The sequence below is a fragment of the Entelurus aequoreus genome, linkage group LG08 (assembly GCF_033978785.1).
Source record: "Entelurus aequoreus isolate RoL-2023_Sb linkage group LG08, RoL_Eaeq_v1.1, whole genome shotgun sequence".
In the NCBI taxonomy this organism is placed as follows: domain Eukaryota; kingdom Metazoa; phylum Chordata; class Actinopteri; order Syngnathiformes; family Syngnathidae; genus Entelurus; species Entelurus aequoreus.
Window position 1 is genome coordinate 9,509,902 of NC_084738.1, and position 21,678 is coordinate 9,531,579.

At 40.7% G+C, this 21,678-nt stretch overlaps 1 protein-coding gene across 5 annotated transcripts in view; it reads left to right on the forward strand.

The window, feature by feature from the left end:
- The window catches only part of LOC133655378 (protein transport protein Sec31A-like), a 33,749-nt gene extending 13,373 nt beyond the window's left edge, over positions 1-20,376 (forward strand). For 2 of the 5 annotated variants that reach the window (XM_062055480.1, XM_062055481.1), the window contains exons 9-27: positions 190-351; positions 431-583; positions 669-899; positions 980-1,054; positions 2,786-2,878; positions 2,959-3,070; positions 3,158-3,336; positions 3,395-3,521; positions 3,597-3,742; positions 10,849-11,022; positions 11,094-11,222; positions 11,730-11,925; positions 11,991-12,383; positions 12,487-12,525; positions 14,145-14,203; positions 14,275-14,403; positions 14,486-14,605; positions 14,677-14,748; positions 19,593-20,376. In XM_062055480.1, the coding sequence (XP_061911464.1) occupies positions 190-351; positions 431-583; positions 669-899; positions 980-1,054; positions 2,786-2,878; positions 2,959-3,070; positions 3,158-3,336; positions 3,395-3,521; positions 3,597-3,742; positions 10,849-11,022; positions 11,094-11,222; positions 11,730-11,925; positions 11,991-12,383; positions 12,487-12,525; positions 14,145-14,203; positions 14,275-14,403; positions 14,486-14,605; positions 14,677-14,748; positions 19,593-19,772 (2,769 nt within the window). In that variant the 3' untranslated portion in view covers positions 19,773-20,376. The remainder of the gene's footprint in view (positions 1-189; positions 352-430; positions 584-668; positions 900-979; positions 1,055-2,785; positions 2,879-2,958; positions 3,071-3,157; positions 3,337-3,394; positions 3,522-3,596; positions 3,743-10,848; positions 11,023-11,093; positions 11,223-11,729; positions 11,926-11,990; positions 12,384-12,486; positions 12,526-14,144; positions 14,204-14,274; positions 14,404-14,485; positions 14,606-14,676; positions 14,749-19,592) is intronic. The other 3 variants (XM_062055482.1, XM_062055483.1, XM_062055484.1) reach the window with 3 other exon arrangements.
- The last annotated feature ends 1,302 nt before the right edge of the window (positions 20,377-21,678 follow it).

Genomic DNA, 21,678 nt, shown 5'->3' on the forward strand with positions numbered 1-21,678 from the left:
TGTGTTCAATCACATTAAGTGTGTTTATCTTAAAAATTCACTAGGGCATTTTTACCAAGTCTTTTTTTTGGACAATTCCACAATAATATCATACTGTGGCCTCAATGCCTTGATAATATCGTACTGTGAGATTTTGATATCGTTAAAGCCCTAGTTCCACTGTATTAAGACACCATGTTTTTCCTGCAGGTTATCTACGAGCTTCCCACAACCAACCAGTGGTGTTTCGATGTCCAATGGTGTCCCAGGAATCCCGCTCTGCTCTCGGCAGCCTCGTTTGACGGCAAAATCACCGTCTACTCTGTAATGGGAGGGAGCTTGAAGGCGCAGCAGCAAAACGCCGCAGATAAGGTAGCAAGCACAGTTAATTTGTTTTATCCACTAGGGGGTGCTGTTGATTAGTAATCGCATTTTAACATGTTTTTGACAGATCTCTTCATCCTTTGATACGATGGATCCCTTTGGAACAGGCCAGGTGCTTCCTCCCCTGCAGGTTCCTCAGCCTACGGTGCAGGACACCATCGTCCCCCCTCTAAAGAAGCCCCCCAAGTGGGTGCGCAGGCCGGTGGGGGCCACCTTTGCTGTAAGCGGAAGGCAGTGGGGGGGGAAAAAAGTGTTGTTTATTCCATGCTAAGGCACAACTGATACGGTATTTGTTTGTGCTTCAGTTTGGCGGTAAGCTGATAACGTTTGAGAATCCCAAGGCACCCGCGGTGCAAAGCCCCCAGCCCGTCCCCAGACAGGTGTTTGTTAGCCAGGTTACCACGGAAACAGAGTTCCTGCAGCGCTCCAGGGAGCTCCAGGTAGCTCTGCAGTCAGGCTCCTTCAACAGCTACTGCCAGGCCAAGATCCACGGTGCGAAGTCGGAGGCCGAGCAGGACATATGGAAGTTCCTCCTGGTAGGCACACGTGTCCCCAAAATGTGGACACACAACACGAAACATCAGATAATTCACTTCCTTTTTGGGTTCTTTTACAGGTGAATTTCGAAGATGAAGCTCGCGTTAAATTCCTCAGACTTTTGGGTTTCAGTAAGGAGGAACTGGAAAAAAAGGTATTCTGGGGTGTATTTACACAACTACACTAAGTACCAGGCGTCTATTAGGAGTAATTGTACAAATGCACTTTCCTAATAACATTAAACTACACAATTATAAATAAGGGATGCACAATTTTTTTCCCCAAGCCGATACAGATAACTTCTTTCTTCAAGTCAAACAACCAATAACTCTTTCCATTTTTGTTTTAATTATAGTTAACCTTAGTTTGTGCACACCTTTTCTTTGTTTGCCTTCTGATGCAGTTGCTTTAGAAACAGGCATCTTCATAGTCTTTCAAAACACCATCGTAGTGATGCTGGGTGTTTCAGGTGGCTGATAAGGTTTGATGTGTTAAAGCTCAATGTTTTTTTTCTTTTCCTTGCAAATATTTTGCCACACATAAACTGCAAAAAGTCAGTGTTCAAAAACAAGAAAAAAAAATACAAAAATTAGGGGTGTTTTATTTGAACTAAGCAAAATTATCTGCCAAAAGAACAAGAAAATTTGGCTTGTCAAGACTTTCCAAAACAAGTAAAATTAGCTAACTTCAATGAACCCAAAAAATACCTTTAAAATATTCTCACTAATAACAAGTGCACTTTTCTTGGTAGCAAAAAAAAAAAGAGACCTTTTTGCTCAATGTGTTGAAAAATATTCTTAAATTAAGTAAATGCCAGTGAAACCAGCAAACTTATACTAAAAACTAATTTATTGTTCTTAATGGAAAGGCAACAAGGCAACCGCTTGTTACTCTCAGGGTCTACTAGCCGCTCAGGCAAATCATATGGTCTAAAAATGCATTTTCCCATCGATAACATGACATTATCGCACCAAGTGCGTGCTCTTTCAGTCAATTAGCGCGCATATATACAGCCCGGCCCCCGGCCAAACAGTTTTTTATTGTAATTTTGAAGAATTCATCTGAATGTGCATGAACTATTTCTTTTCAAAATAGTTTGAAATGTCACATGTTAAATGTTTAAATATTAACTGTCCATTTACTGTACTGTGCCAACTGTACTACTATATGAGTACGTATTTTCTATTGTTCCATTGAAAATAAAACAGCAAAGTCCATTTGGCTGTCATCTGTTTTAATTATGACACAAAATTGTGTCTAAGTCATGATTTTTTTTGTTCATGCTTGAAATAAGAAATTATTACTTTAAAAAAAGTAGTTTCATATTCCTGAGTGTTGATGACACAGCTTTGCAACAGTTGATATTCTAGTTCCAAGCATGTTTTACTCAATATAGGTCATAAAATCTCAGCTACAAGCTGTAATATCTTACTGAGTTAATTTAGGACCAAAGCCCTTAAAACAAGTAAAACACTCTAACATAAAATCTGCTTAGTGAGAAGAATTATCTTATCAGACAGAAAATAAGCAAATATCACCCTTATTTGAGATATTTAATCTTACTTTGATTTCAGTTTTTGCAGTGTAGCAGGCGAAATGTCTTTCTTTGAAACAGTGAAGAAGTCCCACACCATTTTCAATGAGCTCAGGGGAAATTTACGACAGGCTGTTAACAGCAGGAGCATTTGATTTGCTCACCATAACCCACCTTGAGCACAGTACGGAGAAGTATTTTTGGGATCTGAGCTGTTTTTTAATGTAATCAGATTTATCGATGTTATGTCATAATTTCTCATAACTGCCCGATAATTATCGTGCACCCCTAATATAAATGTTTTAGTCCCGTTTTTCTGGAAATGATACCAATATGTATCTCTGAATCCAGATTTCCAAATGCTTGGGGAAGAATTTTCAACCCAATGGACACGCCGTGGATGCGGAGGACTTGGCTAAAAAGATGTTGCAGCTGTCCTCTGAGGTCTGCAGCTAATACTCGTACTGGTCGTTTAGTACTTGCTATTAGTTACGCCCTCTAAGTTGTAGTCCTTATGTTTCCAGAGATCTGAAGAAGCAGATGCAGTTGCTGATGACAGGACGTCAGGCTGTGCTTCACCCGCAGACTTTTTCAGCCAGAACCCAAAAGCAAATTTCCAAATCCCAATTTCCTGTGGTAAATAAGTCAATCGCCTTTTAAAAACGCATTGTGATGGCAGAAAATGACCAGCGTGTCTTAACGAAGGATGTGCTTTTACAATAGACACCAACGGTTTGATAAGCCAAGCGCTGCTTGTCGGCAACTTTGAGGGAGCCGTGGATTTGTGTCTGAGCGACGGCCGCTACGCCGAAGCCATCCTTTTGTCCATCAGCGGCGGAGAGGAGCTGCTCAAGAAGACGCAGCAGAAATACCTGAGCAAGCAAAAAAACAGTGTCTCCATGGTGAGAATAGAATGTGCTTGTTTCCCCGCAGAATGGTATTAATTACTTTGTTTTGCAGCTGATATCGTCAGTGGTGACCCAGAACTGGAAAGACATTGTGCAAAGCTGCGAGCTGGACAACTGGAAGGAGGCTCTCGCCGCGCTCCTCACCTACGCTCACCCGGAAGAATTTGCACATCTGTGCGGTTAGTTGCCGCACCTTTTTACGAAGAGAACGGCAGCACGTCTGTGACTTTATAGCACCTTGTATGTCTTGATAGATACTCTAGGAGGCCGTTTGGAGCGAGAGGGGACCGAGAAACACTGCCTGCAGGCCTGTCTGTGCTACATCTGCTCTGGAAACCTTGAAAGGCTGGTGGAGTGCTGGGCCTTGCACAGGGACTGCTCCTCTCCTCTCGGTTTAGAGGTAAATACACAACTTTACAACAAGTTTAATGATAATTACTCGGCCTGGGTCGATCTATCAATTAATCTAACGATAGAGGAAAATTAATTTAATAATCTGCCGTAGGGATGTAACAATATGCACATTTCATATCACAATTATTATGACCAAAATTATCTTGGTTGTCATTATCATCATGGTATTGTTGAAGGTGTACATTTACACACACTGACATTTTTTGATGAACCTATTTTCTTTTAAATAACAAAAACAAATAGATACACTGTTAGGCAAGCCACTATTTAGCATGTTTTGTATTTCTTATGCTTCACTGATACTGTTTTAGTCTTAGTATTTTATCAGTATTAATGGCTAAGATTTTATTGTTTTAAACATTACTTTGTACTGTAGCACTATAACATTTATTGAAATTACAAGTGCGTAACAAATAAAATATATAATTATTTCTGGTGGGGTCCTTGAAAGCACCGTAAAAACACTTCAGTCTTGTATTCCTCTGAGTATAGAATAATCACACAAACACACACACTGACTCTCTCTCTGTCTCTCTCTCACTCTCTCTCTCTCTCTCTCAGTTTAGTTGCTCTGATAGCAATGTGTGGTATAAGTTTAGATTGGGGTATGTCAATTGGGAAAGACAATAATGTCTCTTGTTTTCATGTCAGCATTTAAGCTAGCAAGCTGGCGCCAGTCAGTCCATGAGTTTATTAAAGTGGGGCTATCAATCCCGATTTTTCGATAATTTTATTTTAAAAAGGTAATATTAACCGTCGGGAGTTTTACCGTGGTTATCATTATTACCAGTGTTTCCCACACATTCATTTATTTGTGGCGGCCCGCCATGAAAGAATTACGTCCGCCACAAATAAAAAAACATTTGTTTTTGTTTTTTTTATTTTATTTTATTATTATTATTTTTATTGGTCCTGTCCAGCTTCTCAGGAAAATCATATAGTTGATGTAGATGCCCATATAGGCTGTTCAGATTTACTTTACAAAAGAGAAGTGTAGGATGCTTCTCTTGTTGCCTTATTTGTATTTGACCACTACTGTTTTCTGTTTGTTACTGACTGTGGCAGGACACCTCTGCCTCTGTTTCACTTTATGTTGCTGGTAAATAATATGGTTGTAGTAGTAGGCTAAAGTTAAATTATTTAGTATGCACTAATTAAAGGGGCAGAGCTTTAAGAGACATTTTAGCTTTTATATTTTATAAGATATATTTTTTGTAAGAACCACAATTAATAAATATATTTCAGGGAAACACTTATTGTTCAAATCTGTATATAAATATGTACATAAAGTGTTGTAATTATATTGTAAAATGGATGGATGGATGGACTTTTAAAACAAAACTGTTATTATTAATTAGTAAGTATACATTTTTTGAGCCTTTCTAGAAAAAATCATATCATTGTAGTAAATTATGCAAATTACTCGATGATGGCATGGTGACCACGCCCATAGCCACGCCCCCACCGCCACAGGTATCTTGGCAGTTTATGGGAAACACTGATTACTGTTTATCCTTACATCCCTAGTTTGCCGTCATCGTTAAATTACCATATATGTGTCTGTGTGTGTTTGTTTTCTTTGTCTGATGCTTTCACTCTGTGCATTGCTCTCAGCACCTGAGCGTGTTTATTCAATATCACAATTAAATTAACACACTCATCTACAATCTTTCTCGATTGGCGGAGGTGGGAGTGACGAATAAAAAGTAAAAGTGAATATGCCATAACAGAGTGGGTGTGTTTTGAACAAACTACTACAAATAACTGTACATGACTAATATTTAATTATATTGCAATACCGTGAAAGATGTGGTTTGAGTGACGTCTCCCAGACTGGTGAAGTTAGCATGACTATGCCTTCCATAGGTGTGTGGACATGTTTTCCCAGGCTGGCGTTGCCTGTATTTGGTCGACCACGTTTGTCTGCATAAAGTTGGAGACCATTTTGATTAAAGATCGTTCGGTTTAGTTCAACATTAGTATTGTTACCTTATTTTGTGCAAAAGCAGATATGTTCTATCAAAATCTTTAAAAACGAAATAAAGCTACAAGGGGCAACCGAAAAAGAACTTCCTCTTATCTTCAAAGCTTCCTCATCAGGACCAAAGTTTCTTTCTTTTTGGCTGGAGACTTTACAGCCACTGCTCTTTCATCCCCTTTGCGTAACTAACATAACACAAACATTTGCACAAATGGAGGAAAACTGCCAAAAGTTCAAACATCCTTTATGATTATGTTTTTGCACAATGTCTCAAGTACTGTATTTTCCGGACCATAGAATGCAATATATAAGCTGCACCCACTAAATTTTAGGGGGAAATAATATGTTTCTATGTATTATCTGCACCGGACTAGAAGTCACATGTATATACCATGCAAAATAGTTATTTACACCGAAAGATTTTGTAAATGTTTATATACACACCTTAGTTGTTTCCAAATGGTGCCTGTCACACGGCAGTAAAACGGCTGATCAAACAAAACAGAAGTCACTGTCATGGACCCACTAGCTGCGGAAGCTAGCTCTTTAACCCTCCTATTGACCTCGATTTTTGCCTACACCATCGTTCCTCAGGGGTCACATAGACCCCAGAGATGTAAAGCTCTATAAGTTGTTGTGTGTGGGAGTAAGACACATGATCCAATTGACTTTTTTGTGCTCCCAAGTCTTCTGAACACAGAGAAGTCAACTCTGAGTCGATCTGACCATCATACACTGAATTATTGTTGTTTGAATACCGTTTGGTGTCAAATTTGACCGTTTTTTATTGATTTTTTGGCACACTACGCCCCCCCCCCCCCCAGATAACCTCCCAGTGGTAAACCACTTATTTGTGCTCCTAGGTCCCCTGAACACAAAGAAACAAATTGTGAGTCAATCCAACCATCTTAGACCGAGTTATCGCAGTTTGAATACTGTTAGGCGGCCATCATTGAATGTGACCGAATTGTATTAATTGTATGGTGTTGTTGTTGTTGTTGTTTTTTGCCATTTAGATTGCACTTAGTCAGGCTTCTACCCTAAGACCAGCTATAGCTCTTAGGGTCATGGAAGCACGCAAACCCCCTGACCACGATAAGGTGGCAATCCTCCAGGGGGAAGTTTTTTATAACTTTTTTTTTTTTTCTTTTTTTTTTTCTTTTTTTTTTTTTTCAACAACAACAAATATCTGACCGTTGGCCATTTGGAGTGTCCATTTGAAAATAACAATATTCGTCTCACTCTCCAAGAAAGGGTCAAGCACAAACCCTCTGACCAGGATAAGGTGGCAATCCTCAATGGGGGAAGTTTTTTTATTACTCTTTATATTTTGTATTTTTTTTTTTTTTGTTTTGTTTTTTTTCAACAACAACAAATATCTGACCATTGGCCGGCCATTTGGAGTGTCCATATTTGAAGAAAAAAATAACAAGACAGTAGGCTATTTACCAAAAATATTGTCTTATTTCAAAAAAACTAAAATACTGTAAAAGTCTGCCACTCCTATTTTTTCACAGACTGCAAAAAGTAGCCTAGAGTCTACCTCTCTCAAGAAATGTAAAACAAATGAAAAATGGCAATATTCATCCCCCACTCTCCAAGAAAGGGTAAAGCACTACTGGGCACATGATCCACAACGGATGTGCTCCTTGCAGATGTATTTGCCACATCCCCCACATGTATTAGTTGTCTTGTTATCGTTCCTAGTGGAACAGATCTGGCACCTGCCTCATTTTTGCCCTCTGGCCACTGGAGGATTGGAGGTGTGTGCCTCCCTCTGAACATCCTCCACTATCACCACAGCAGCCGCTGAGGCTCTTGGTAGGACAACTCTTCGTGCAATTTGGGGTTGCACCAGCGCGTACCCCAGCTGTTCCAGGAACAGCCTCCTCCGGTACAGCTTTTCGCTGTTCCAGCCTTCACTGATCTCCCTCCAAAGCACAAAAGCGTTGTAGGCACTCACATCGATGATGTTGAAGAATACAACAAGGGGCCATCGTGCAGTCATGCGTCGGCAGCTGTACGTGCCTGTGACTTTATCCAGGTTGTCAACACCACCCTTTGTGGCATTGTAGTCCAACACCATTTGTGGCTTCTTGTCCTCCCTGGTGCTGAGCTGGGCATCCTTGTGCATCGTACTCATGAGCACAACGTTCTTCCCTTTCTTGGGGCAATACGAAACAGCTGTGGCGTTCTCAGTGAAGGCAAACACTGAGGATGTAGCCTGTCTGTTCTTGATTGCAACAAGCTCAGAGGGAAGCTCTGGCTTGTTCTTGCGGACTGTCCCCAGCATGGTGACTTTCCGCTTTGCGAGTTCTTCACCAAGGGCATAGGAGGTGAAGAAGTTGTCGCACGTTATATTGTGCCCCTCCAGTCCCTCAGCCATGTCCAGGACAACCCTCATGCCCTGATTTTTTTCAGGTGCTTCCCCAGGGGCTTTGCCGGTGTAGACCTGCATATTCCAGGCATAGCTCGACTGGGCATCACATGCTGCCCATATTTTAATGCCGTATTTGGCTGGTTTACTCGGGATGTACTGTCTAAATGGACAGCGGCCACGAAACGCCACCAGACATTCATCCACAGTCACATGGGGGCCTGGGTTGTAAAGCAATGGCAGTTGCTGAACCCACTTGTCCCATACATCCCGGATAGCTGCCAGCTTGTCATGTTCTCTCCGGCCCTGTCTTTTCTCTCTGTCATCGAACCGTAGGACACGAGACATAATATGGAATTTCTTCAGAGACATGGTGGCTGGGAAGATGGCCCTTCCAGTCTCTTTATTCCACAGGCTTTCTGCTGCCTCGCCTTTGGACTTGTACACGCCCCCCAAAATGAGCAACCCGATGTATGCCTGCAAGTCAATTGCATCGATCGGCTTCCAACTGTCCCCAAACACACGACTCCCCTCTAAATTGGTCATCAAGAGTACATGGTTCTCAATTGATGGTGTCATGAGGAGCTCAAATGCAGATTTTATGTCTTGGACACGGCTAATCGCATATCGGGTTGGGCCTGGAACCATTTTGATGACATTACCAGCGCTAAGTCTACCCTGCCGTTGACGTGGGGCAGGGGACCACGACAACTTTCCATTTTTGGACAGGAAAATGTCTGCTGGTGTTCCAGTGTTGACAGGAACTTCAGCATCAAGGGTCTCATCCTCATCAGAGGACGATGCCCCATAATCAGGGTCTTCCACAACATTGTCTTCGATTTCAGACACATTTTCCTCTATGTCTACCTCTTCACTAAAAACCTGATCCAAAACCTCCTGGACAGAGAACGTCTTGTGGTTTGGCATCATCAAACTCAAAACAAGAGAGAGAGAGAGAGAGAGTATATCACAAACAGCAGCAGAGAAATGGTTTAGAAGGCAAACTCGAAACAAGAGAGAGAGAGAGAGTATATCACAAACAGCAGCAGAGAAATGGTTTAGAAGGCAAACTCGAAACAAGAGAGAGAGAGAGAGAGTATATCACAAACAGCAGCAGAGACAGCAGCAGAGAAATGGTTTAGAAGGCTGCTATGCGAGTGCTTTTATATGTTTGCTCCTCCCCCCTCCCCTCCTCCTGTTCTCACACGGCGCGGGAACGGAATGTTTGAACTGTTCCGACATCCCGCCATTCCGACAGAGTATAAATTATAAATTTATTTTCAAGATCATTTATCTCAGTGGTTTCTGCATCAATTACTAATAAAGATCTACTCACTGCTTTTTTCTGTGTTCAGGGGACTTAGGAGCACAAATAAATGGTTTCCTACTGGGATGTTCGAGGTAGAAAAACGCTAAAATGGCCACCAAACGCTACTCAAATCACACTAGTTCAGCATGTAATAGTCAGATAAACTCACAGTGATTGTTCCATTTCATTTCTTGTGTGACACTTATATGGAAAACTGAGTTTATATGTATTTGTACGTTCAGAAATTACGAAAATCACTTTTGGTCACATTCAAGACCAAGCCTAACAGTATTCAAACTGCAATAACTCGGTCTATGATGGTTGGATTGACTCACTATTTGTTTCTTTGTGTTCAGGGGACTTAGGAGCACACATAAGTAATTTCCCACTGGGGGGTATTTGGTGGGGGGGGGGTGCAATGTGCCGAAATATCTATGGAAAACTGTCAAAATGGCTGCCAAACGATATTAAACCAACAATAATTCAGTGTATGATGGTCAGATCAACTCACAATTGAATTCTCTGTGTTCAGATCACTTGGGAGCACAAAAAAGTCAATTGGATCATGTGTCTCACTCTAACACACAAAGACTTATAGTGCTTTCCAATCCTGGGGTCTATATGACCCCTGAGGAACGATGGCGTGGTCAAAATGTGTACAGAGAAATGAGAAACAATCATGCAGTTGATTTTATATTTTTCTGTGTCTCCCTGATGGATTAGGAAAAGTCATGAAATATTAGGAAGAAAAACTAATGACAACCATCTTTTTAGAGACTCTCAAAATGCCTTGGGGTCACATTGACCCCAAGGACAATAGGAGGGTTAATTAGCTAAACAGACTCAATAACTCCATAGTGATGTCTTGGTGAATTTAGTGAGGATTTTGTGAAACTGAAACAAAACAAAAAGAATGCCGCTGTAAGTTAATGATACTAACTTTCCCGATTGGCGGAGGTGGGACCGCTATCTTACGCACACAAGATGCATGGTCAGAGAGCCGCTAGTCGCGACTCGCTAGTGAGGAGCGCGGCAAAGTCACAAAAATCAGGAGGACAAAGTATGATTGCAAAGCCAAATGTCTCAATGTGGGAATATTTCGGCTTCAAACTGAGTGAGCAACATGATCCCATCAACTAGCCAGTTTCCTGAGTTTGTTGAAAAGGGATGGCAACCAAAAAAGTTAATTGCTTTAATAATAATATGTTATAAATGTTAGTGCTTAATTTGGTCTCAAAATAATGCTGACAATAATTTGTGTTATTGGCCCAAACCTAATAATTACAATTTTGAATTGCTTAGAAACTGTGGCGTGAATTAATGATATGTTTCACTGTAAAGAGAAATAAGCTATGTAAATCCAATCAGTTATTACTTAGAAAATAGTTATTGTTGTCATTATGATGGGACCTCTCTTTTGTTCAGGACCTAGTGGAAAAAGTCATGATGTTGCGTAAGTCCATCGAGCGCCTTCGCAACAGCGAGGTGGGGGTCCAGAGCCCCTTCCTGGCCGAGAAGCTGACTTGCTACGCCGGCATCTTGGCAGCAGAGGGCAGCCTGGCCACGGCCATGGCCTACCTGCCTGAGAACTCTGATCAAGTGAGGTTTCAAGTGACCCGTCCTCATTTCCACACCTTTTTGTCCTAACATTTGTGTCTTCATCTTCCCAGGCTGGGATCACCATGCTGCGAAACAGACTGTTCCACGCTCAGGGAGAGGCTGCAGGCAAACCGCAGCCTCCAAACACAACCAAGCTCAACGCTGCTTCTCATGCGCCTGCACAGAAAGCACAAATGATGGTAAGCTTGCTTACTGCCACCTACAGGATTAAAGTTGATTTCTCATGGAATGGGTCATAGTAATAAACTAACTAACATAATAATAATAATAATATATTTTATTTGTAAAAAAGCACTTTACATTGAGTAAACAACCTCAAAGTGCTACAATGTATTAAAAAAAAAAATAATAAAAAGATAATAAAAAAATAAAAAAATCTAGAACAGCCAAATAGCTAAAAATAGTATGCATATATCTTAAAAAAGGCTTCTTTTTTTAAAAAAAAGAAAGGTTTTTAAGCCTTTTTTAGAAGCATCCACAGTCTGTGGTGCCCTCAGGTGGTCAGGGAGAGCGTTCTACAGACTGGGCGCGGCGGAGCAGAAAGCCCGGTCTCCCATTGTTCGTAGCTTTGTCCTCGGAGGTTGTAGGAGGTTAGCCTGTCCTTAGCGGAGGTGTCGTGTGGAGGATTTGGGGGTGAGACGTTATGTGAGTGACATTATGTTTTTGTTCTTGCCCCAAAACTCCAGAATCAGTATCAGCCCCTCCCTCCTCATCATCATCCGCAGCAGCAGCCTCCCGTGCCGGCATCAGCGGTGTTCAAACCTCAAGTTCCTCCAAGCAGCTCCGGGCCGGGCCTTCCACCCTTTTCTCACGTGCTGCCTCCAAGTGCCAGCCGCCCAGCCATGAGCCCCCCATACCTCCAACACCTGTCTCAAGTCCCAGGTGTGACCAGTAGTTCCTCCTTCACAAATATATGTGTATTTACAGAATGTGTGTCCTTCTGCAAGGTTATGTTCCTCATCAACAATTCCAGCCTCCACCCATGGGCGGGCCCTCAATTTTCCCTCCTCCTGGCCCCTGTATGCCAGCTGCCAACTTATCAGGACCTCCGTTACGGCCTTCGTCCTCGGCTCCAGGGGGGCTGCCCCCTATGCCCAGCCCGGGGGTTCCTCCAACAAGCTTCATGCCTTCTACCTCCTTGCCACCAGGCCCCATGCCATCCAGCTCCCAACCCGGAGCCCCGGTCCCCATGTACCCCGGGGCTCTTCAAAACCAGGGGCCGATGCCCCACATGGCAACCGGTCCCTACGCCCCTCTTGGATCATGTTACCCACAAGGGGGGCCCGGAGCTCCTGCTGCAAAGCCTTTTGCGGGCTCTGCTGTGGCTCCTCCTCCTGCGGGTTGGTGTCATGTTACTCACTTTATATAATGATCAACTCTTCTCTCTAGCGAGCTGACATCATTCCCTATGTACGCATCATTACCTCCTCGTGTGACTTGCAGGCTTCTTTCCTTGGCTGAATTCTCAGTTTGACGACCAAGGTGACAGTGTTAGGATTGCATATAGAATAATACAACACACCAGTTCTTGTCGTGCAAGTTAACACAATCCTTGCAATTTGTTGATTTCTCGATTTGTCGCACTGGCTGGAAATCTCTTATTTTGCTGACCTTGTATTTGTTTTTGCTTTAGCTGCTTCAAAAATTAGGATTGCATATAGAACAGGGGTCACCAACGCGGTGCCCGCGGGCACCAGGTAGCCCGTAAGGACCAGATGAGTAGCCCGCCGGCCTGTTCTAAAAATAGCTCAACTAGCAGCACTTACCAGTGAGCTGCCTCTATTATTTTAATTTTATTTATTTACTAGCAAGCTGGTCTCTCTTTGCCCGACATTTTTAATTCTAAGAGAGACAAAACTCAAATAGAATTTGAAAATCCAAGAAAATATTTTAAAGACTTGGTCTTCACTTGTTTAAATAAATTCATTAATTTTTTTACTTTGCTCCTTATAACTTTCAGAAAGACAATTTTAGAGAAAAATACAACCTTAAAAATGATTTAAGGTATTTTAAACACATATACCTTTTTACCTTTTAAATTCCTTCCTCTTCTTTCCTGACAATTTAAATCAATGTTCAAGTAAATTTATTTTTTTTATTGTAAAGAATAATAAATACATTTTAATTGAATTCTTCATTTTAGCTCCTGTTTTTTCGACGAAGAATATTTGTGAAATATTTCTTCAAACTTATTATGATTAAAATTCAAAAAAATTATTCTGGCAAATCTAGAAAATCTGTAGAATCAAATTTAAATCTTATTTCAAAGTCTTTTGAATTTCTTTTAAAATTTTTGTTCTGGAAAATCTAGAAGAAATAATGATTTGTCTTTGTTAGAAATATAGCTTGGTCCAATTTGTTATATATTCTAACAAAGTGTAGATTGGATTTTAACCTATTTAAAACATGTCATCAAAATTCAAAAATTAATCTTAATCAGGAAAAATTACTAATGATGTTCCATAAATTATTTTTTTAAGTTTTTCTCTTTTTTTTTTCGGTTGAATTTTGAATTTTAAAGAGTCGAAATTGAAGATCAACTATGTTTCAAAATTTAATTGTCATTTTTTTCGTGTTTTCTCCTCTTTTAAACCGTTCAATTAAGTGTAAATATAATTAATTATTAATAATAACATAGAGTTAAAGGTAAATTGAGCAAATTGGCTATTTCTGGCAATTTATTTAAGTGTGTATCAAACTGGTAGCCCTTCGCATTAATCAGTACCCAAGAAGTAGCTCTTGGTTTCAAAAAGGTTGGTGACCCCTGATATAGAATAATACAACACACCAGTTCTTGTCGTGCAAGTTAACACAATCCTTGCAATTTGTTGATTTCTTGATTTGTCGCACTGGGTGGAAATCTCTTATTTTGCGGACCTTGTGTTTGTTTTTGCCTTAGCTGCTTCAAAAAATATGAATGACAATCAAAGTAATTTAGGCTTGAATTTAGATATTTTAAAGCACTTTTTTTTTATTGCTTGTTACTAACAGAGATGCTCTCATATAGAACCTCTGATTGCTTGGGTGTGGTGAATTAGACTAAAAAAAAATATATAAATCCGCATGCAATACTCATTGTGCCCTCCCGTGTTCTTGTTTAGCAGCCCAAGACGGCTGGAATGACCCCCCAGCGGTACGAGGGGGACCCAGGAAGAAGAAGGTAAGTTGACATTTGATAAAACTCGTCTCATTTCAAAGCAAATTCATTTTTATCTTTTTAATGTGCAAAAGCAGATTCCTGACAATTACACCCCACCCGCCCCCATCACCGCCCCTGTCATGGGATTCCCAGTGGAGGCCCCTCAACCACACAACCACGCCCAGGTGCCCCCCGGAGCCCCTCAGGAACCCAGCGTGCAGGTGGGTGTTTGACGAGGCGCTATTATGCGAGCAGGTTACACCAAACGTATGTGCCCCTCACCTGCCGACGCCTCCTCCTCAGCTCCTTCAGCAGCTGCCAGCAGAGAGGGTGGAGCAAAAGGAGATCCCCGCCGAACACATGGTGCTCAAATCGACTTTCGACAGCCTGGTGCAACGGTGCCAGCTCGCAGCAGGGGACCCGGTAATGTCTTGAACTGTTATATTGTAGAAGACGTATTTTATGTGGTGTTTCTGAACGCATTTTATTGACAGCAAACCAAAAGGAAGCTCGATGATGCTGCCAAGCGTTTGGGATGCCTGTACGACAAGCTGAGGGAGCACTCGGTAAGAAAATGTCCAATGGTGTTGCAAACTGTTTTCACATTGGAATAGTTGCGAGTTAGCTACTGCGCTAAATTACTGATCATTTATATTAAAAAAATACAAGCTTTCCTTTTAGTCTCCCATAAAAAATGTCCATTTTCGATAATCTAAACCCAATATTATGCCTCTCACAGTTATCACTCCACAATGACAGGTATTGTACCTACAGAGTCTTAAAAACATGGCGCCTTGTCAAAGCATCTTTTGACTGAAAAATGTTGAGTGAGTTGGCTTTTTAGAGCGCGTCCTCTGCCTCAAACCACTTTATATTGTATTAACTAGAGATGTCCGATAATGGCTGTTTTGCCGATATTCCGATATTGTCCGAGTCTTAATTACCGATTCCGATATCAACCGATACCGATATATACAGTCGTGGAATTAACACAGTATTATGCCTAATTTTGTTGTGATGCCCCGCTGGATGCATTAAACAATGTAACAAGGTTTTCCAAAATAAATCAACTCAAGTTATGGAAAAAAATGCCAACATGGCACTGCCATATTTATTATTTAAGTCACAAAGTGCTTTTTTTTTTTAACATGCCTTAAAACAGCAGCTTGGAATTTGGGACATGCTCTCCCTGAGAGAGCATGAGGAGGTTGAGGTGGGCGGGGTTGGGGGGGGAGGATAAGAGGTAGTGTATATAGTAGCGTCCCGGAAGAGTTAGTGCTGCAAGGGGTTCTGGGTATTTGTTCTGTTGTGTTACGGTGCGGAAGTTCTCCCGAAATGTGTTTGTCATTCTTGTTTGGTGTGGGTTCACAGTGTGGCGCATATTTGTAACTGTGTTAAAGTTGTTTATACGGTCACCCTCAGTGTGACCTGTATGGCTGTTGACCAAGTATGCATTGCATTCACTTGTGTGTGTGTGAAAATGTGATTGGATCGGCACGCAAAGGCAGTGCCTTTAAGGTTTATTGGCGCTCTGTACTTCTCCGTACAGCGGCGTTTTAAAAAGTCATAAATTTTAGTTTTTGAAACCGATACCGATAATTTCCGAACCGATATCAAAAATTTCCGATATTACATTTTTAAGCATTTATCGGCCGATGATATCGGCAGACCGATGTTATCGGACATCTCTAGTAGTAACAATAAAAAAACTAGGAATGCACGATAAATATCAGACAGAAAAGGGAGGAATTATAGCATTAAAAAAAAAAAAAAAGCCCTTATTTTAAAAAACGCTCCGAAGAGGCGAGATTAGCCATACTTTGCTGTAGGTGGGCAAGCGAGACCGAATCAAGCGCTTCTTTTCCTTTCCTGAGGCGTGCTGTAAACGGTTGTAAAATTTCCCATGAGCACATTGGAAACAAACATGTCGTCAATCGTGTGGGACTTTTTCACTGTTTTACACAGGAAGGCATTTTACGTGCTATATGTACCAAACATCGAGGGTCAACACATCACACCAGAAACACCAGCATCGTTAGGACCGTGTATTAGCATCCAACGAAGATGCCTGCGCTGTTAAAGAAGCTTTTCGCAAAGAAAGGTGTGCATAAACTACAGTTAAATCTAAATTAAAAAACTATTGGCTATAAATAACTTGATATTGGTCTTGAGAAGCAGGAAGTTATCTGTATCAGCTTGAATAAAAAATATTGTGCCTCTATATAAAACACTTTATAGTATATAGCAGAGAAAAGAAATTGATGACTATGCAGAGACCTACTGTATTAGATTGTACTGCTAGATAGCAACCAGCAGGGGGCGCAATGGACTGTTTTCCTTGGCAGTCAGACAAATAAAAAGTAAAAGTGAATATGTCATAACAAAGTTGGTGTGGGTTGAACAAACCACTACAAATAGCTAAACATGACTAATGTTTAATTATATATTACAACACCGTGAAAGATGCGGTTGGAGTGACGTCTCCCAGACTGGGGAAGTTAGCGCGACTATGCCTTCCACGCGTGTGGACATGTCTTCCCAGGCTGGCTTTGCCTGTATTTGGTCGACTACGTTTGTCTGCATAAAGTTGAAGTTAAAGATCGTTCTGTTTATTTCAACGTTAGTATTGTTACCATATTTTGTGCAAAAGCAGATATGTTCTATCAAAATCAACAAAAACTAAAGAATAAATAAAAAGCAACAAATAAAGCTAAAAGGGGCAACAGAAAAAGAACTTCCTCTTATCTTCAAAGTTTCCTCATTAGGACCAAAGTTTATTTTCCTTTTGGCTGGAGACTTTACAGGCGCTGCTCTTTCATCCCCTTTGCGTAACTAACATAACACAAACATTTGCACAATTGGAGGAAAACTGCCAAAAGTTCAAACTTTATTATTATGTTTTTGCACAAAGTCACAAGTACTGTATTTTCCGGACTATTCCAACCGATATATAAGATACACCCACTAAATTTTAGGGAAAAATAATATTTTTCGATGTATTATCTGCACCGGACTAGAAGTCGCATGTACTGTATTTTCCGGAGTATAAGTCGCTCCGGAGTATAAGTCGCACCGGCCGAAAATGCATAATAAAGAAGGAAAAAAACATATATAAGTCGCACTAGAGTATAGGTCGCACTTTTGGGGGAAATTTATTTGATAAAAACCAACACCAAGAATAGACATTTGAAAGGCAATTTAAAATAAATAAAAATACCGAACAACAGGCTGAATAAGTGTACGTTATATGAGGCATAAATAACCAACTGAGAACGTGCCTGGTATGTTAACGTAACATATTATGGTAAGAGTCATTCAAATAACTATAACATATAGAACATGCTATACGTTTACCAAACAATATGTCACTCCTAATCGCTAAATCCGATGAAACCTTATACGTCTAGTCTCTTACGTGAATGAGCTAAATAATATTATTTGATATTTTACGGTAATGTGTTAATAATTTCACACATAAGTCGCTCCTGAGTATAAGTCGCACCCCCGGCCCAACTATGAAAAAAACTGCGATTTATAGTCCGAAAAATACGGTACTGTATTTTCCGGACCATTCCAACCGATATATAAGATGCACCCACTAAATTTTAGGGGAAAATAATATTTTTCGATGCATTATCTGCACCGGACTAGAAGTCGCATGTATATACCATGCAAAATGAGTTATTTACACAGAAAGATTTTGTAAATGTTTATATACACACCTTAGTTGTTTCCAAACGGTGCCTGTCACACGGCAGTAAAACGGCTGATCAAACAAAACAGAAGTCATTGTCATGGACCCACCAGCTGCGGAAGCTAGCTCTTTAATCAGCTAAACGGATTCAATAACTCCATGGTGACGTCTTGGGGAGTTTACTGAGGAATTTGTGAAACTGAAATATTACAAAAAGAATGCCGCTGTAAGTTAATACTAACATAGACACATGTTAGCGTAATAGGTCGCTTGATTACATTACGATAGAACATACAATTATGCATGAAAACACTCCTACAGACAAGACACTTAGTAAATACAAACAGTTTTATTTATATGGTAAAACTTACATTGTTTGGAGTGATGAATGAAGAATCCATACGAGTAGAAACGCTATGGACGACTAGCAGACGGTAGGCACTTCCAGTGGAAAGCTCTAAAAAAGAAGAGCACTGCAGCACCTGCAGTGAGCTGACTCGTCCAAAAGATGGCCCCATTGCACAAACAATAACACACCTCATCAGTGTCAGTTTAACCTATTTGCATTATGGCAGTCATCTGTGAAAAATCCGTAAATGAACCGCACCGTTTTATAAGCCGCAGGGTGCAAAGCGTAGGAAAAAGTAGCTGCTTATAGTTTAAGGTTATAGTTGCTATATTCGTCGTCCATTGTTGTGGCTTGTGCAGCCCTTTGAGACGCTCGTGATTTAGGGCTATATAAATAAACATTCATTAATTTTTTTTCATTTATTTATTTATTTATTTATTTCAGGCAATGACATAAAAAAGTACAAAGTTGACAACACATAATAATATAAATTAATATAGTGCAAAAGGTAATGCATGATTGTCCAGTTTTGCCTGAAAGGGAGTGGGAAGAAGATAACTTATATAATCCCACCCCCAGTTCTCCATTCAGTGATTATTCACATGAGTTTCACTCTTACTTTGTTGAAGGATTATAATACAGATGTCGTATCATAATGGCATTACCGCAGGTAACAATAATTATTACACTGTAACAATAATTTGTATCGACAATGTAGGAATAATGAATATACCAACAATGGTAATAGACAACATAGCAATAATGGTAAGGAAACACATGTTAACACTTTGAGACAGAGTACAACAGCAGGTCAAATTAAAGACCCTCATCTCTATATTTGAACCAGACCCCATGTTTGTATAATAGTTTAAATCGATTAATAGTTTGGCATTGCTTGTGTTGTAAGTCCAGTTTGTTCCATAGTTTTACTCCGCATACAGACACACAAAAACGTTTACGAGTGGTTTGAGCTCTCGACAATAAGAAATATCCAAAGCCTCTCAAGTTATGAACCTGCACTCGTCTTATAAAAAAAATGTTGTAGATTAGGCGGCAATAATTTGTTATATAAGCTACATTGATTGATATTCAGTGATGACAACAGCTTAGGTCGATGTGAGTCAGCCAGCCCGAGGGACGTCGACTTAAACGGTTCCACTGGAGAAAGGCATGTCAACTGTAAGTGTCAAAGTGCCTCCAGCCTAGTCGTCATAGTGAGGCAGTTGAAGGTTACTTGGAGTTGACTGGAGAATTTCCCACACTTCACCGGGAAGGATCGGCTTTGCTCCGCGTTATTCCCCCGTCAACCCGCGCCACCTATCCCCGAACGGAACCTTCTTGAACGTGTCCCTCACCGCCTCCCCTAGCTCTCCCACAACATCCTGAACGGCCTACACGAGATCGGCCGCTGCGTGGCGAGCCACAACTACCAGCGCGGCCTGGAGGTGCACACCCAGGTGGTGAGCAGCAGCAACTTCAGCGAGATCTCCGCCTTCATGCCCATCCTCAAAGTGGTCATGACCATCGCCAACAAGCTGGGCGTATAACTTTTTTGTATTGATCTCCTTTCCCTTCATCCATTTTTCTAAGAGAGGAGTCATGTTGACGGTCAGATGAATGTACTCTGAACGTCGCTGCGATGTGATGTACAAAACATGTGTGTGTGTGCGCTTCAACCGGTCGGTGCGTTTTAGTGGTGCCCATCATTGGATGTTGACGCTTTTATAATCGGGTGAGTCACGGCCTGTAACCGACGCGAGAGATGCAGTGAATCATTTCATGATAAAAATACTGACTGACTGCTCACCTGCTGTCATCATGTTCAGTCAACCGTGCCATCATGGAGTCCTGCTTGTCTCCTCCCGCCCCCCTCGCCATTTCCCACTAGTGGCTCGTACGAATGATTGCATGATTACTCTTTTGGTGCAAACATTCATTCGACGTCTTTATCTTTTTAAACCATCCTTACAGTAGCCCCCCACCTCCATAAAACATCAAATTGTATATTTTGTTGCAGGCGAGTTTGGCATATCAAGGCAGTAAAGTGCCTCCGTGTGTGCTCTTCTTTCTTTTTTGGTTGCACAAATGTTTATATAATACAATCCATGTTGCTTATTTAACTTTTTTTTTTTTTTTCAAATAAAATGTACCTTCTTCAAGTCTTGATCTTGTTATTGTCAATTTTTGCATGAAACAGGTTTGTGCAGCTGAATAATTATTTGCTTCATTATTTAAAACAAGTCGGTGTAAACGGGGCCATTTTGTTCCACTAATCGCTGGTGAACGAAAGGTGTATTTAAAAAATAAATAAATAAACAATCTTAACTGAAATATGCATTTAAATACAGTACAAGCCAAAAGTTTGGACACACTTTCTCCTCATTCAATGCGTTCTCTTTATTTTCATGACTATTTACATTGTAGATTGTCACTGAAGGCATCAAAACTATGAATGAACACATGTCATACTTGCCAACCTTGAGACCTCCGATACCGTGGGGTGGGGGGCGTGGTCGGGGTGGGGCGTGGGCGTGGTTAAGAGGGGAATATATTTAAGCTAGAATTCACCAACTCAAGTATTTCACATATATATATATGTATGAAATACTTGACTTTCAGTTAATTCTAGCCATATATATATATATATATATATATATATATATATATATATATATATATATATATATATATATATATATATATATATATATATTTATTTTATTATATTATACATATAAATAAAAGAAATACTTGAATTTCAGTGTTCTGGAGGCTATCCAGTGGATGGCAGTATTGTCCTGTTAAGCGTGTCACAACATTGCTGTTTACGGCAGACGAACTGCTTTACGGTAGACTAAACGTGACTGCTGTTGTTGTGTGTTGTTACCGCGCTGGGAGGACGTTAATGAAACTGCCTAACAATAAACCCACATAAGAAACCAAAAACTCGCCCACGATCATTCTACAGTTATGATGTCATTGGGCAGGCAAGCTGTTTATATTGTGGGGAAAGCGGACGTGAGAACAGGCTGTCCCCACTCAGGTCCGCATTGAGCTGGAGGGGGCGTGGCCTCCAGCTCCGGCTGAATACCGGGAGTTTGTCGGGAGAACATTTCTGCCGGGAGGTTATCGGGAGAGGCGCTGAATACCGGGAGTCTCCCGGTAAAAACAGGAGGGTTGGCAAGTATGACACGTGGAGTTATGTACAAACCCCGTTTCCATATGAGTGGGGAAATTGTGTTAGATGTAAATATAAACAGAATACAAAGATTTGCAAATCCTTTTCAACCCATATTCAATTGAATGCACTACAAAGACAACATATTTGATGTTCAAACTCATAAACTTTATTTTTTTTTGCAAATATCAATTAACTTAGAATTTCATGGCTGCAACACGTGCCAAAGTAGTTGGGAAAGGGCATGTTCACCACTGTGTTACATGGCCTTTCCT